The sequence below is a fragment of the Pinus tabuliformis genome, chromosome 2_2, assembly GCF_031772625.1.
Source record: "Pinus tabuliformis cultivar Carrire ecotype Pingquan chromosome 2_2, CPIR1, whole genome shotgun sequence".
NCBI lineage: Eukaryota > Viridiplantae > Streptophyta > Pinopsida > Pinales > Pinaceae > Pinus > Pinus tabuliformis.
The window spans coordinates 982,676,535-982,691,079 of NC_142300.1; the positions used below are offsets into that span (position 1 = coordinate 982,676,535).

At 40.4% G+C, this 14,545-nt stretch overlaps 1 protein-coding gene across 1 annotated transcript in view; it reads right to left on the reverse strand.

The window, feature by feature from the left end:
• The window catches only part of LOC149196590 (mitochondrial import inner membrane translocase subunit TIM10-like), a 111,118-nt gene that overhangs the window by 11,488 nt on the left and 85,085 nt on the right, over positions 1–14,545 (reverse strand). The window contains exon 5 of the mRNA XM_089405578.1: positions 4,355–4,424. Within this exon, the coding sequence (XP_089261704.1) occupies positions 4,355–4,424 (70 nt within the window). The remainder of the gene's footprint in view (positions 1–4,354; positions 4,425–14,545) is intronic.

Below are 14,545 nucleotides of genomic sequence, written 5' to 3' on the forward strand. Positions count from 1 at the left end.
CCTTGGTTGGAGAATGATCTGATATTCTTCGTGTGTCATTATGACCTTGGTTGGAGAATGGTTTGACAGATTAGATAGCATCATGCACTGACATTCGTCCTCTGTCAATACTTTGACTTGAATTAGGGAAGTTATCCTTGTGTTAAGTACATTGACCTGAATTAGGAAGAATGGTTTGGCGAACTGACATTCTTCCTATGTCACTTTGACCTTAGTTGGAGTTGGAGAATGATCTGGTAGAAGACATTCTCCATGTGTCACTTTGACCTTGGTTTGGAGAATGGTTCGGCAAAGGATATTCTCCCTATGTCGGTTAGACCTTGGTTGGAGAATAGTACTAGAGGCTTCTCAAATGAGCAAGAGCCTCCCAACATCATGCGCGGATCTCTTTCAAGAGTGAACTTGTTGATAAGGCCTCTAGTGTTTCACCTAGACTATGTCTATAGTTGTTTGGTGGTGAACCATGATTATGTTGATGCTGGTGATTATGATATTGATGCTTATCTTAGTCTTGATGATCATTCCTTATAGAATTGTCAACTTGAGAACATCTTGATAGTCATTATGAATAGCTCCCTAGTTAGAGTGTTAAATTTTGTAAATATGGGTGGTCTTCGTAATGTATATTTTCATCATTATATATTTATTGTAAGCGTGTTCTTTGTGCTCATTATTTTCTCAAAAGAAAATATGAAAGTCATGTTCTTCATGACCTTTGCAAAAGAAGAATTTTGAATTTGTATTTTTCCCTCCACAAGAAACCAACTTGACTCCTCTAAATGCTCAAGTCGACTCAGCCCCTTGTGGCACCCATTCGACCTCATGGCGACTATAAAAATGAGTCATTCATCCTCCCTCTTGGGGCACTTCAATTCACACACAACAAGCAATACATCTTTGCAATCTACGTAGGAATAAAAGGAGTGAAGGAGGCTGAAAACGAAAGTATAGGAAGTGCTCTTTCTACCCTTGCTCAAGCAAGTACAAGAGGTCGAGATCAGTGCGAGTTTCTGTGGTATCTTTCTGAGGCAGAGTCCGAAAATTTATGTGGTTCATCTATGGTCAGGACCAAACATTTGTGGCTATTTTAAAGGCCGAATTTCGTCCCTATGGAGACCTATTTCAGATCTTGGTTGAGTTATTCAAGGACACTTTGTGGACAGTTTTGTGAGGGTTGACTTGGTTTCTTGGTGAGAGGTTGAACTTGACATCCATGTTGGTCAGTTGTCTCTCATCTTGACTTTGATGTCTCTCTTGTTTAATTGATTCTATAAGAAAAGGATTGTTGGGTTTTAACTTTTTCCCCATGTAGGTTTTCCCAAGGTAAACTCTTGTGTTATTATGTGGTTGTCTCTCTATGATCCTTATGGCATTTTGCTTTTACTATTGAGCTCCTTTGTGTAATTGCCTTGTGATCAAAGGATCACAAGAAAAAGACTAAACTAATGAAAATCAAAATAAGTAATTATTTGCATAGAGAATGCCCTAAATTTTCAACAACATGTGTGGGCATTTATTGACATATTTTGTTGTTGAGCTAGTGGGTTTTCTTGTAACCCAATTTCACTTTGTCTACTCAAAATCAAAATTGTTTAGAGGCTTTTAGTGGATTATTAGAAGTGATAGACCTCATATAAAATGAGGATCAACTCTTTCATTTGTTCATTAGCACACAGGTGGATTTCGACCTCTCTAGAAGAGCTCGACTTGCCTTGTTGTACTTCACTACTTGTGAAGATGTAAACTTCTATGGATTTTGGCTATTGGAGACTAGTTTTTGTGGTGGAGACGTCCTTTTGGGATTGAAAGAAGGCATGTTCTTGGATAAGTTGGGAGTATTTTGTTGCACATCTTTTGTTGTTTACATGTAATGGTATATTGCTAAAGTTTCTATATTGTTCCTTGTCTAAATGCAAATGTTTATTGGAAATCCTTGGCAATTATTGCATGTTAAATGCTTTACCCTTGAACTCCCTGGAAAATCTACCAGTGAGCCTTTTTCTATGGTTAAAGCTCCTACATCACCCAACTAGGTAAAAGGCATTGGCATCCCTCTTGATTATCAAAAACTTGAGAAACCTCATTGGTTTCCTCTTTCTTGCCTTTTTCGGCCCTTCAAGCCAAGCCCCTAAGGCTATGGCAAGGGTCGAATTCAACTAAGGCTTGCCTCAAGTCAACATTCGAGTAGATTTGGCTTGTTTCCACCATGTTTGATCATGTCAACTCAAAATCTAGCCTCTTCCTTGGTGGAAATTGCCTAATCGGGGCTGACATCATCAACCCTCATCAACCCTAGCCAATTTAGCCTTCTTGAAACCCTAGTTCTGCAATAAGGCTTCAACTTAGGGCTTACTGAAGGTTGGTCATTTCATAATGTTAATCATATCCTTCAAGCAAACATTTTCCTTGTGCTTAGTGCATGCCTAAATGCAATGATTGAATCATATCTTGAAACCCTAGGCTTCAAGCACTATTCTATGGGTTTCTTCACTGATAAGTTGTTCCTTTACATAAAGAATTGTGCCCTAATCCAAGTGAGAAGTACCTTGACCAAGCCTCTCCTACATTAGCTTGATCCAACTGACTTAGAATACCTTCAAGTTATATATATTAGGAAGCCTCTCGTGTGGTGAAATTCCACTAAAGAGCAGGGACATTGTTAAGGCGACAGTGGCAGCCACCAGTTTGTTGCAATAGGGTCTAGCCCTTGCCTTGTAAGGCATTTCACAAGGTCTGTTAGATTTTGTGGAAACGAGGCCCTGGGGTTAAATATTAGACTTCCCCACTCATAAATTATTGTTTCTAGGGAAAATTCAAGGGGAACACCCACAAGCACCCCTTTTGGGGAAACAAATTCCCCGCATTGGGGAAACATTTCCCCGAGTTTCCCCAAACGAGGGCCATGGGGAAGCATTTCCCCAAGCGTCCTCCCGTCCCAAAAGCATGGGAAACGTGGGGAGCACACCCCCCACTCTTGGGGGAATATCCTCATGGAACACTACAATCACCTATAGATGTTCATTTAATTTCCATTCTTTAGCCCATATGGTGGTCCATCAGCCATACCACATCCAACACATGCCATGTAATTCAACCAATATAATTCAGCAAGGCCTTTCTATTATAATTGTTGTAAAATCATACTTAAATCAATAAGGCTTTACTGAAGACCATGTTTCATGATTAACCAAGGGTTTAACATTCAATACACGTTAGAGATAAGAGTTTCGGTACACTTTTATGCATCATGTACCAAGCTCAAAACACTTAACTGTATAATTCTACTTGGCATTCCTTTAATCAACTTTCCTCAAAATTCTCTTTTTTGTATAATCTTAAAAGGTCATGAACCAACTTCCTGCATACTCTCCTTCCCTCTATGCCAATGTTTGAATCCATTTAGGGGGGCCCCGTTGAGCACTTTAAGCCATAATGGATTAATTCACAAAGAGCATTTTACATTTTGTCTTGGCCAAGCAAGACAAGTTCCATGTCTCATTTGAAACATAAATATTTTTATCTAGGCTAAGAAGATGCATGTATATTGTAGGTATTCCCTGGGATTACATTCGTAAAAGTGTTTCCTTGTACATGGATGCAACTAATAAATTCAGCTGTAAAGACGTTATTAAAAAGTATTGATCTTTTCTTGTCTAGGACTGACGTCGAGAATCTAGATATCAAATTTCAATAACAAAAGACAAATTGTATGAGCTTTTTTAAAGTACTTTTTATCGTGGATCACTTTGCTGGAAGAAATCTTTAAACAATGGAGATAGTCAGTCACTTGAAATGGCATGATTGAACTTTCTACAACTAATCAAGAGTCCATACTAAACCTTTTGAGTCCCAGCGTTGGTGCTCATCTCAAAGGGCATTTTACTATTTTATTGGGCATGCTACATAACTTCGGTATTGCATTTGTTGTAGTTCAAAAACACATCCCATTAGCATGTGATAATATTCAACCATACTTCTTCCACAAATTAAATATTCCGGAACAGGGGAATTTTAAAGACTTTTCACGGTTCACTGTTATGAGCCTCATTATATTTTGACAACAAAAAGAAATTGAGGATGGGTCCTCAAATGAGTACGTATACCCGAACTTTGGTTCAAATAATAATGGAGCTTGTTCATTTTAGACAATCTTTACCATCAATGGAATAAAATTCATGAGCTAAAATACACAATAATAATATGTTTTGTGATGCCGGGTATAAAGAATATACATACAAAAAAGATCATATAACACAACGACCAGGCTATAATCAAACTTCTACAACCATTCAGGTAATCCATAAAATTGGCAGGAAATGGCATATTTTATATAACTGAGACAAAAGAATTATACCTGCCAATATTTGGCAACACAGCGATCAACACAACTGCATTCTCCCATGTTCAGCTCACTTTCTTTATATCTGAAACATTAACAAGCATTAAGAAACATGTGAAATACAGAATAGGAATACTTTTATTATATACTCAATATTGAACCTTAAATTCTTTTATACAAGTTAGCAATACATATGAAAGTAGTCTGAGATTTTTCAACATAATGTATAAACAACTAAATTTTCTCAAGCTGGAGCCCTAGAACTATATAGCAATGGACAGTAGCACGGTACCTTATATTCCTTCAATTCCTTTATACACGTTAACAATACATATGGAAGTAGTCTGAGATCTAACAACATAACGTATAAACATCTAAATTTTCTTAAGCTAGGGTCCTAAAACAATATAACAATGGACAGTAGCATGGTGTCAGACATGTTTGAATAGAATATCTTTCTATGTAACTTGCCCAAAGAAATCATAGCTGAGATTACTCTGGGCGAGCTGGAAACCACCTTACATGGCTTCCAGAAAGGTAAGAGCCAGGGCCTAATGGCCTCCCAGTTGAATTCTACATCGGCTGTTTTAATTTCATTGATCAAGAAGTCCTCCAGGTGGTGGAATATTCTCGTCTTGCAGGCCACATTCTGGCTCCTTTCATCGCCACTTTTATTGCACTCATTCCTAAAGAGGATAATCATGGTAGTTTTGATCATTTCAGGCCAATTACTCTACAAAATGATCTCCAAGATCATTGCCTGCCAGATTAAAAAAATCCTATCTGATCACATATCCTCTGAGCAGTTTCAGTTTCTTAGGGGCAGACAAATTCATGATGCCATTGGGTTGGCACAGGAGGAACTCCACACAATCCAAAAATTCAAAAAGAAGGCTGTTGTTTGCAAAGTGCATCTCTCAAAGGATTTTGACAGGGTAAATTGGTTGTACATCAGGCTTCTCCTCCTACATCTCGGTTTCACCATGATTTTGTTTCCTGGATTCACAGTTGTATCAGCAATACTTCCTTTGCTATTTTGATTAATCGTGTGGCATCCCCTTTCTTCAATGGGTCACAAGGACTTGACAGGGCTGCCCTCTATCACCTCTACTATTTCTTCTGGTGGCTGAAAGCCTTAGCAGACTTCTTAAACATGCTCATGTGAAATTTTCAATCTATTGCAGCAACTGGAAACTATTCTTCTAACTGATTATTATTAAGTGCAACTTATTTGCTACGGCAAACAATGAATAAAATCACAACTGCAATTTTCACCATAGAAATGCTGCGGAAAATAAAATGTTGGAAACTGAGAAATATACGGCACACATACAAAAATTTGACAGTTATTTTTGGACAAATGTCCCCGGAAAAACCCAAAGCACGAAAACCGGTGCAGCAGATGAGGGTTTTATTATTACGCAGCAGTGAATAATCTGAGCACAATCTATGGATGCACAGCTGGCTATCCAATCAGCACATATCTAGCAACAATATCAGCAAGAAAATTCTCTCACTCCACAAGCAATCCTGGCACTTCTTGCCTCGGAAAATTTGGTCGTCCAGACCCTTGCGCAGTCACTGCACTACCCCTCGCATGTGTGGCTTATCTCAGCCTCTGATCAGGCCAATTCTCTACAAAATGGTCCCCAAGATCATTGCCTGCCAGATTAGAAAAATCCTATCTGATCACATATCCCTGAGCAGTTTGGGTTTCTTAGGGGCAGCCAAATTCATGATGCCATTGGGTTGGCAAAGGAGGAACTCCACACAATCCAAAAATTCAAAAAGAAGGTTGTTGTTTTCAAAGTGGATCTCTCAAAGGATTTTGAAAGGATAAATTGGTTTTACATCAGGCTTCTCCTCCTACATCTCGGTTTCACCATGATTTTGTTTCCTGGATTCACAGCTGTATCAGTAATACTTCCTTTGCTATTTTGATTACTGGTGTGGCATCCCCTTTCTTCAATGGGTCACAAGGACTTAGACAGGGCTGCCCTCTGTCACCTCTTCTATTTCTTCTGGTGGCTGAAAGCCTTAGCAGACTTCTTAAACATGCTCAGTGTGAAATTTTCAATCTATTGCAGCAACTGGAAACTATTCTTCTAACTGATTATTATTAAGTGCAACTTACTTGTTACAGCAAACAATGAATAAAACCACAACTGCAATTTTTACCATAGAAATGCTGCGGAAAATAAAATGTTGGAAACTGAGAAATATAGAGCACACATACAAAAACTTAACACAGTTATTTTTGGACAAATGTCCCCGAAAGACCCAATGTGGGAAAAACGGTGCAGCATATGAGGGTTTTATTATTATTCAGTAGTGAATAATCTGAGCACAATCTATGGATGCCCAACTGGTTATCCAATCTGCAAATATCTGGCAACAATATTAGCAAGAAAATTCTCTCACTCCACAAGCAATCCTGGCACTTCTTGCCTCAGAAAATTTGGTCATCCAAACCCTTGCGCATGGCCTTTGTGCAGTCACTGCACTACCCCTCACATGTGTGACTTATCTCAACCTCTGATCAAGCCGTCTTGCCTGTCTCTGCCGCTGGCAGTGACTCTCCAACCATCTGGAAAATCTTTCCGGCCTTTGGAAGCTGAATCAACCTCCCTCTTAGTTAAATCGAACTACTAGACTGAAGCCCCTGCAAAGTCCTTGCGCAACTTTTCTGTGGAATAGCTCTGCCACTTGTTGTTGCCTCTCTGAAACTGGAAAACTTCCTCCGGACTCACTGTCTCTGCTCCCTCACGACCTCTACATCCCTTATGGCTCGAACTATTCTTCCCGGCTCAGCTATTGCGATTGGATAGATCGATCTATGCCAAGGAACTCAACCGCTTATATGTCTATATAACTCCAACCTCATCGACCTCCTCTTATAATCTCTCGTTGGTGAACCAACAGTCATGATTAAATCTCCATCAATGGCTAAGATCATCTCTAAGTCGATCCATGTGAATTTCTAGAGAATTCTCACCTTTCCCAATTAATTGTTGTTAATTAATTATTTTTCCTAAGTTGGACTTAGGAAATATTTAATTATTGATGAATTAACTTAATTGAGCCATCTTTAGGTGTTCTCTCCTGAAACTTTTTCTGGGTTCTGGAGCTCGTGTTTCTAAGCCTCTCTGACCAAAGTCAAGACTAGAACACCTGTTTGATGCTACCCAACCATCCAAAACTAACACTCCCTCTTAGCGAGGAAGGTGTTCTAGACGATCTCATAATATCCTCCCATACACAGTGTTGATGTCTAACAACTATGACAATCTGCCATTGCCCACCAACTACTACACAACTCTGATTCATTTGCCCCTATGTAGTTGAACCACACCTGCATCTGCGCTACTGCTGACACTACACTCTACCACCTATATTACTGCCAACTCTGCGTTGTGTTGCAACTGATCTCATGCCGCTAGAACTACTGCAACTGGGCCCAAAACTCTTAATTAACTGTGTCCCTACACTGCATCTGTCTCCTAAGTCTATGACTACTACTAGCCTCTGCACTATCCACTAAGTATCTGTTTGCGCTACTAACACTGCTCTACACCCCTCAACATTTGACTGCAACTAGTATTGCAATTGTCCCTCGGGATCTGACTGCGCCATATGACATTGATCCATCTGCTACTGAATACTGTGGGCCCTTGTAGCTAAGGTACTAATCCATGAGGAAACATCTTCCTAATGTTATCCTCCAAGGATCCTACCCAAATATCTGCAACTTCGAACTCTGATCTACTCATACTGTTGTTGCTACTGCTTTGTTGCTACCTCTGCATTGTTGTTGCAACTACAGCAATAATGAGTTTAATCTCCCTAGATCCTGAAGCACTAGCTTCCATAGGGCTGCTCCCTCTGAAGCCAGACTCCCTCTTAGTCTCAGTTTCCCTATGGGAAATCTCTCTGCTCCCTCCTAGCAACTCACACTATCCTCCTTGAATGGAAACTGGACTGTGTAGCTCTACGATGGGAATCTTCTGGCTGGAACTGCATCTGCATCTTGCAACTGAGCAATTCCCACTACCTATGTCACTGCAACTCACTTGAATGACTCATTGCACTTGCTGACACTAAACCTGCTACTACGATACTATGGGCCCCTGTAACAAAGGTGATGATCCCGTTGCAACAACAGGGACTAATCTAACTGATCTCCTTGCTACTTCTGCATTAGATCCTGCCCACTTGGCACACTGGAGTTAAATACTCCTCCTAGATCTAGTGCCTCGCGATCTCCTTTTGAGCCTTATCCCTTAGTAGGACCTTTGTTCGCTTTGCAACTCGCACTTCCTCCAGCATCTGTCTCCAGCAACTGGAAGTCGATCTGATGTCCATATATGCAATATGGCTAACTCACATGGCCTCCTTTAGCAATCTCGTACAACCATCTCTAGAAAGCTACAAAACTCAAATACTGGAGAAATTAACTAGAAATTTCCTTCTCTTCCCTGCTCGACCTCTCTTCTATTACTAAAGCTCCTTGAGGAATGTGCAGATCTGCAACTGCTTGCCTCTGGATATCCCTTCTCTAGTATTCACCTTGCCTACTACCTCAATTGGGCAACTCGCTCAACCTTCCAGAAGTCCTTCTCCGTAATCTAGCACATGATCCACTGCTCCTGAAGCTTGCATTCGCTGACTAGCAAAACCGTTACGACCTACTGCAACTAGAAATCAAAAATCTCCTCCTGAAAATTAGATCTGGAAACCCTCTGAGAAATTCTGGAAATTCCTTTGTGTGTGCTTTTCTATTCCACCGAGAGTTGATTTGTTGTTGCAAAACCCACTACAAACGAATTGCGCCCAAATCTGCACAACAAAATTACTAATCTACTCACCGAATTGCTTTTAGCAACACCACTACCTGCAAATCACTACAACTAAGGTTCTTCAAATTTTCTGCTGCCTACAAACTCAAAATCGAACCCTTGCCTCTACTAATTCGCACTCCCGGTTGGCCTCCATGCAAATCTAGAAATTTTGCTCAGAGACACCTTTTGAAGCTGCAAAATTTCGCCCTCGCTTTTGAGCTCCTGATCTGACTTCAAAACTACTCTGATACCATGTGAAATTTTCAGTCTATTGCAGCAACTGGAAATTATTCTTCTAACTAATCATTATTAAGTGCAATTTATTTGCTACAACAAACAAGGAATAAAATCACAATAGCAATTTTCACCATAAAAACATTGCAGAAAATAAAACGCTGGAAACTGAGAAATATTGATCACACACAAAAATTTGACAGTTACTTTTGGACAAATGTCCCCAGAAAAACCCAATGTGGGAAAATCGGTGCAACAGATGAGGGTGTTATTATTATGCATCCGTGAATAATCTGAGTACAATCTATGGATACCCAGCTGGTTATCCAATCAGCAAATCTCTGGAAACAATAATAGAGAGAAAAATATCTCACTCCACAAGCAATCCCGGCACTTCTTGCCTCAGAAAAGTTGGTCGTCCAAACCCTTGCGCAGGTCCTTTGTGCAGTCACTGCATTGCCCCTCGCACGCGTGGCTTATCTCAACCTCTAATCAAGCCATCCTACCTGTCTCTGCTACTGGAAGTGACTCTTCAGCCTTCTCGAAAATCTTCCCAACCTCTGGAAGCTGAATCAACCTCCCTCTCAGCTAAATTGAATTGCTAAATCGAAGCCACTGCACAAAGCTTGCGCAACTTCTCTGTGGAATAGCTCTGCCACTTGCTATTGCCTCTCTGGAACTAGAAAACTCCCTTCGGACTCACTGTCTCTGCTCCCTCACTGTCTCTACATCCCTTCTGGCTTGAACTCTTCGTCATGGCTTAGTTATCGTTGTTGAATAGCTCGATCTCTGCCAAGGAATTCGACCTCTTGTCTGTCTATATAGCTCCAACCTCATCAACCTCCTCTTATAATCTCTCATTGGTGAACCAACGGCCATGATTAAATCCCCATCAACGACTAAGATCATCTCTAAGTCGATCCATGTGAGTTTCTAGAGAATTCTCACGTTTCTCAATTAATTGTTGTTAATTAATCACTTTTCCTAAGTTGGACTTAGAAAATATTTAACTATTGACTAATTAACTTAATTGAGCCATCACTAGGTGTTCTCTCCTGAAACTTTTTATGGGTTCTAGAGCTCTTGTGTTTCTAAGCCTCTCTGACCAAAGTCGAGACTAGAACACATGTCTGATGCTACCCAACCATCAAAAACTAACACTCAGGAAACTGCTTGATTTAGAGGAATTCAGATTGGAGTGACTACCTTTTGTCTCATTTGTTGTGTGTTGATGACATCCTCGTCTTTTGCGAAGCGTCCATCACATAAACCAGTTCCTTAAAAGACACATCCTTGAAGAGTTTGGTCGGGTTACAGTACGAGAATAAACAGGGATAAGTCCACACTTACATTTTGGGGTCTCACTAAGCACCTTAAACATCAGATCACAAATATTTTAGAGGCATGTCTTGAATCTCCCATAGAAGGACTAAAATATTTGGGCTTTCATCTCAAGGCAAATGACACTAAAAATCTGATTGGTTCTTGCTTCTGGCAAAGATTGGAAAAAGAATAAAAATTTGGTGCCATAAATGGCTCTCCTGCGCAGGTCGGTTGATACTCATAAAGATAGTTATTGAAGCCATTCTGGTTTTTTGGGCCACTCAGGCCTGGATACCAAAGGGGATTCTGGCAAAAAGATATAACAAATGTCTTTACAATTTTTGTGAGTTGTGAAAGATGATAGAAAACCTTTCACCCACACTTCTTGAAATTCCATCACAGTCCCAAAACATGATGGGGATGGCGATTGAAGGATCTGACTTGGTTCTCTTCAGCCCTTGCAGCGAAAGAGTGGATCTCCACTCATACAAGGTGATGGCCATTGGGCATATAGCATGCAAAAAGAATACATTTGTAACAGCCATGGTCAAACGTGTGTAATAAATTTAATAAAGGCAAAATAATAACCATGGTCATGGGACACATATTCCAAGCTAAATGTTGGGCAAAAACATAGTGATGGGGATCACTTGCGATTAATTAATGACTATGGAAATTGGCAAAGATAATGGCAAAGACTTTGGAAAGGCAAAGTCGCATTAAATGGCATCTTATTTATGAAAATAATAGAAATTAGGAGAAAAGGGAGGTGAAAGGTCACAAGTTGCATGTGAAGAGGAAAATGAAGAAAAATAATGGAAAATGAAGAAAATAGAGGCCTCATTAATAAAAAGGCTTCTGAGGATCAGTTTGTAGCCTTTTGTCAATTCAGTTTTGGAGCTCTCATTTTCTACTCTCTCTCATACTCTTGGACACTTAGAGTTTTCTTGGAGCACTCTTGGAGGAGTATGGCGTACTTGGGATTTGGAGCAAGAAGGCAAAGGAAGAGCAGGAAAGCACAAGAGGACATCGAGATCAGCAGCTACAGTAGGTTTTGCTTGCAGGTACTGAGTTGCATGTATGATTTCTTTGCTAGTTTTGGCATGCATGTGGTTTCTTGGTTATGATATGTCATGGCATGGACACTTGCCTGGATTGATGGTGGATTTGCCTAGCCTTGCCATTTCCTGGATAGCCATGTTGTTGTGGATGTCTTCCCCTTTGTTTTCTAGTTGGTTCTCATTTTCCTTATGGTTGTAGGTTGAGTTACTAATTCTTAGAAGCCTTGGTTGGACAAACCCTCTCGAAGCCCTGTAACAGCTTGGGTTGAGTTACTAGTCCTGGAAGCCTTGGTTGCACAAACGCTCTAGAAGCCCTTTGTGGGTTGAGTTACTAGTCCTAGAAGCCCTGGTTGGACAAACGCTCTGGAAGCCCGACAGTAGTTGTGGGTTGAGTTACTAGTCCTGGAAGCCTAGTTGGAACAAATGCTCTGGAGCCTGGACAGCTTGGGTAGAGACCAATCTGGTGATGTTTAGTGATGTCCGACCGTGAGGTGGAATCACTGGTTGAGGGTTGAGGTGGTTTGGCCTCTAGAAGCCTTGGTTTGGTTTTGTTTGATTTGTTCCATGAGATCCCACATTCATGCTTGGAATATGGCACGGGGGTGATTGGCTGAAAGAAATATTTGGTTCAGCCAATCTATGGTCAGGTGGTACATGGAAGTCCCAGACCTGGTTGCATTTTGCATATGTTAATAAGAGCTCCTTTCCTCTTGTATTTGATGGGTAAATATACTTGTTCATATGTGGTTTTTATGGTTGTTATATCTTTGTTATTTCTGTTGAATATATGTTGGTTATGAGGATGTCTTACGGCAGGATGTCTTATGGCAGTCTTGATGTATGGTTCTCATCATGTTTTGATTAGCAAATGAATGAACAATGAATATATGATCTAATAGATGATAATGTAGCTATTGTGATAAGGCTCGATGCTTCCCTACAAATCTCAAATAAGTATGAGACCCCTATGCTCAGATCTGTGGTTTTGACCCGTAGATTACATATTTGTGATATGATGGACGAAATGCCTGCAATGGCTAGTAGGAGTCCAGTGAAGTCATTGATCAAATGTTTGCATTAGCAATCTTGTTTCGATGTTAATTATCATTTTTGAAGGTTTCATGAAGTTTTGGGCAGTGGCCTGAGACCTAGCCCTAAAAAAGTGGCACAGAATCGGGGTTGCTGGCTCAAAACTAGCTAAAAAAGTGCATAGTCGTTGGCATGCATTGTTGTGGGAGCGACTAGAAGGCTGCAGTTGCATGCAAGGCTTGTCCTAGGAGCAGCTAAGAGTCCAAATCAGTGAAATGTCAAGTTGTCTCAAGCATAGTTTTAAGATCCAGCCGGCTCGGAACCGACTCGACCGAGTTGGTCCGAGCCGGAATAAAAATAAACCAAAAAAAAAAATTCAACCCAGCAGAAAATTCAGTTCAGTCGGCCGAATTATGACTTAACTCAGTCGAGACATGGCATGACTCGGCCAAATCCGTAACTACTCGGCTGGGTAGCTGACAGTGGCCAGTGAACCATAAAAACACTCCTTTTTTTTTCTAAGTGTGGGGGACTCCAAAGGGGTTTATGAATTAGTTTGCTAGTCTTTGGGGTCCATTCCCCTCTCCCAAACCCTAGTATTTGATCATATTGCCCTACTAAGGCTATGCTATTCATGGTAATGTTAAATTCTTAAACTAAAAGTGGCATTCTCCTTAATCTTCATTTTCATCCTTTTACTTAAATTTTTAACATTACCATGAAATGACTCAGGATGTTTGAGAGTGGTTCCCGCCTCATTGGATTTCATATGGAGAAAGTAGAATTTTAGATTTCATTCAAAATCCAGCAGACTTATCAGTTTTTCAGGATTTCAGGATTGGGGGATTGCAATTTTTCCATTGAATTTTGTCATGTATTAGGGTATGGAACTCGTATTTAAACCGGGAGCTTCCGAAAATGTCACTCTCGCTCCCACTTTCGCTCCCGCTCCCAAGTAACACTAAGCCAGATGATGTTGGCAACTCTAGCAGTAGCCAATAGTACTGGTCACAGACTTTTGTTGTAGAGGCCATTTCTAGCCTCCTTGGTTATGTGTTTTTGTTTTGATATCTATATCATCATCATGTATGTATTGGACAGTGCACTGGGTGCCATTTTAATATAATGGATATACTCATGCGCCTACTTTGATCATATGTTGTCTTCTGTCTATATTCTAATGTTGTGTGTTTGGAAACATGAATGAAAATCTTTAAAATTATGTGTTTTTATAAAAAATAAATATTTAATGTATTTTTTACAACGACCGAGTCATTGAAATCGAGCCGGCCGAATTGATACCGAGTCAGAGTCGGAGTCGGAGTCGACCCTCGGCCAAGTCGGAGTTTTAAAACATTGGTCTCAAGGGTTGGTCACCCGAAAGGGTTCGTTGGCTCCTGAAGGTTCTGTAGCATCTGTGGAAGGTCATAATGGTTTTGTTTTGTCGGTTCGACTTCCTTCACTGTACATGGGGAGATGAATCACATCATAGTAGTCTCTCGTCACATGTTGACCCTGGCGGAACAGTTAACTTGGGTAAATGTGGGAGGAGGGTGCAACATTGCTCCCAGTTCTATTATCGATTGGATCTGCACCACAAATAAGAGCCACAAGGGGGGGCTCAATTTTCTAGAAAGTTATAGTAAAAGCCTTCCCTATTATCAATCGAGTTATGTTGGAATGTTGGGAATGGCACCAATTTTCTTATCGGTAAGGACCCC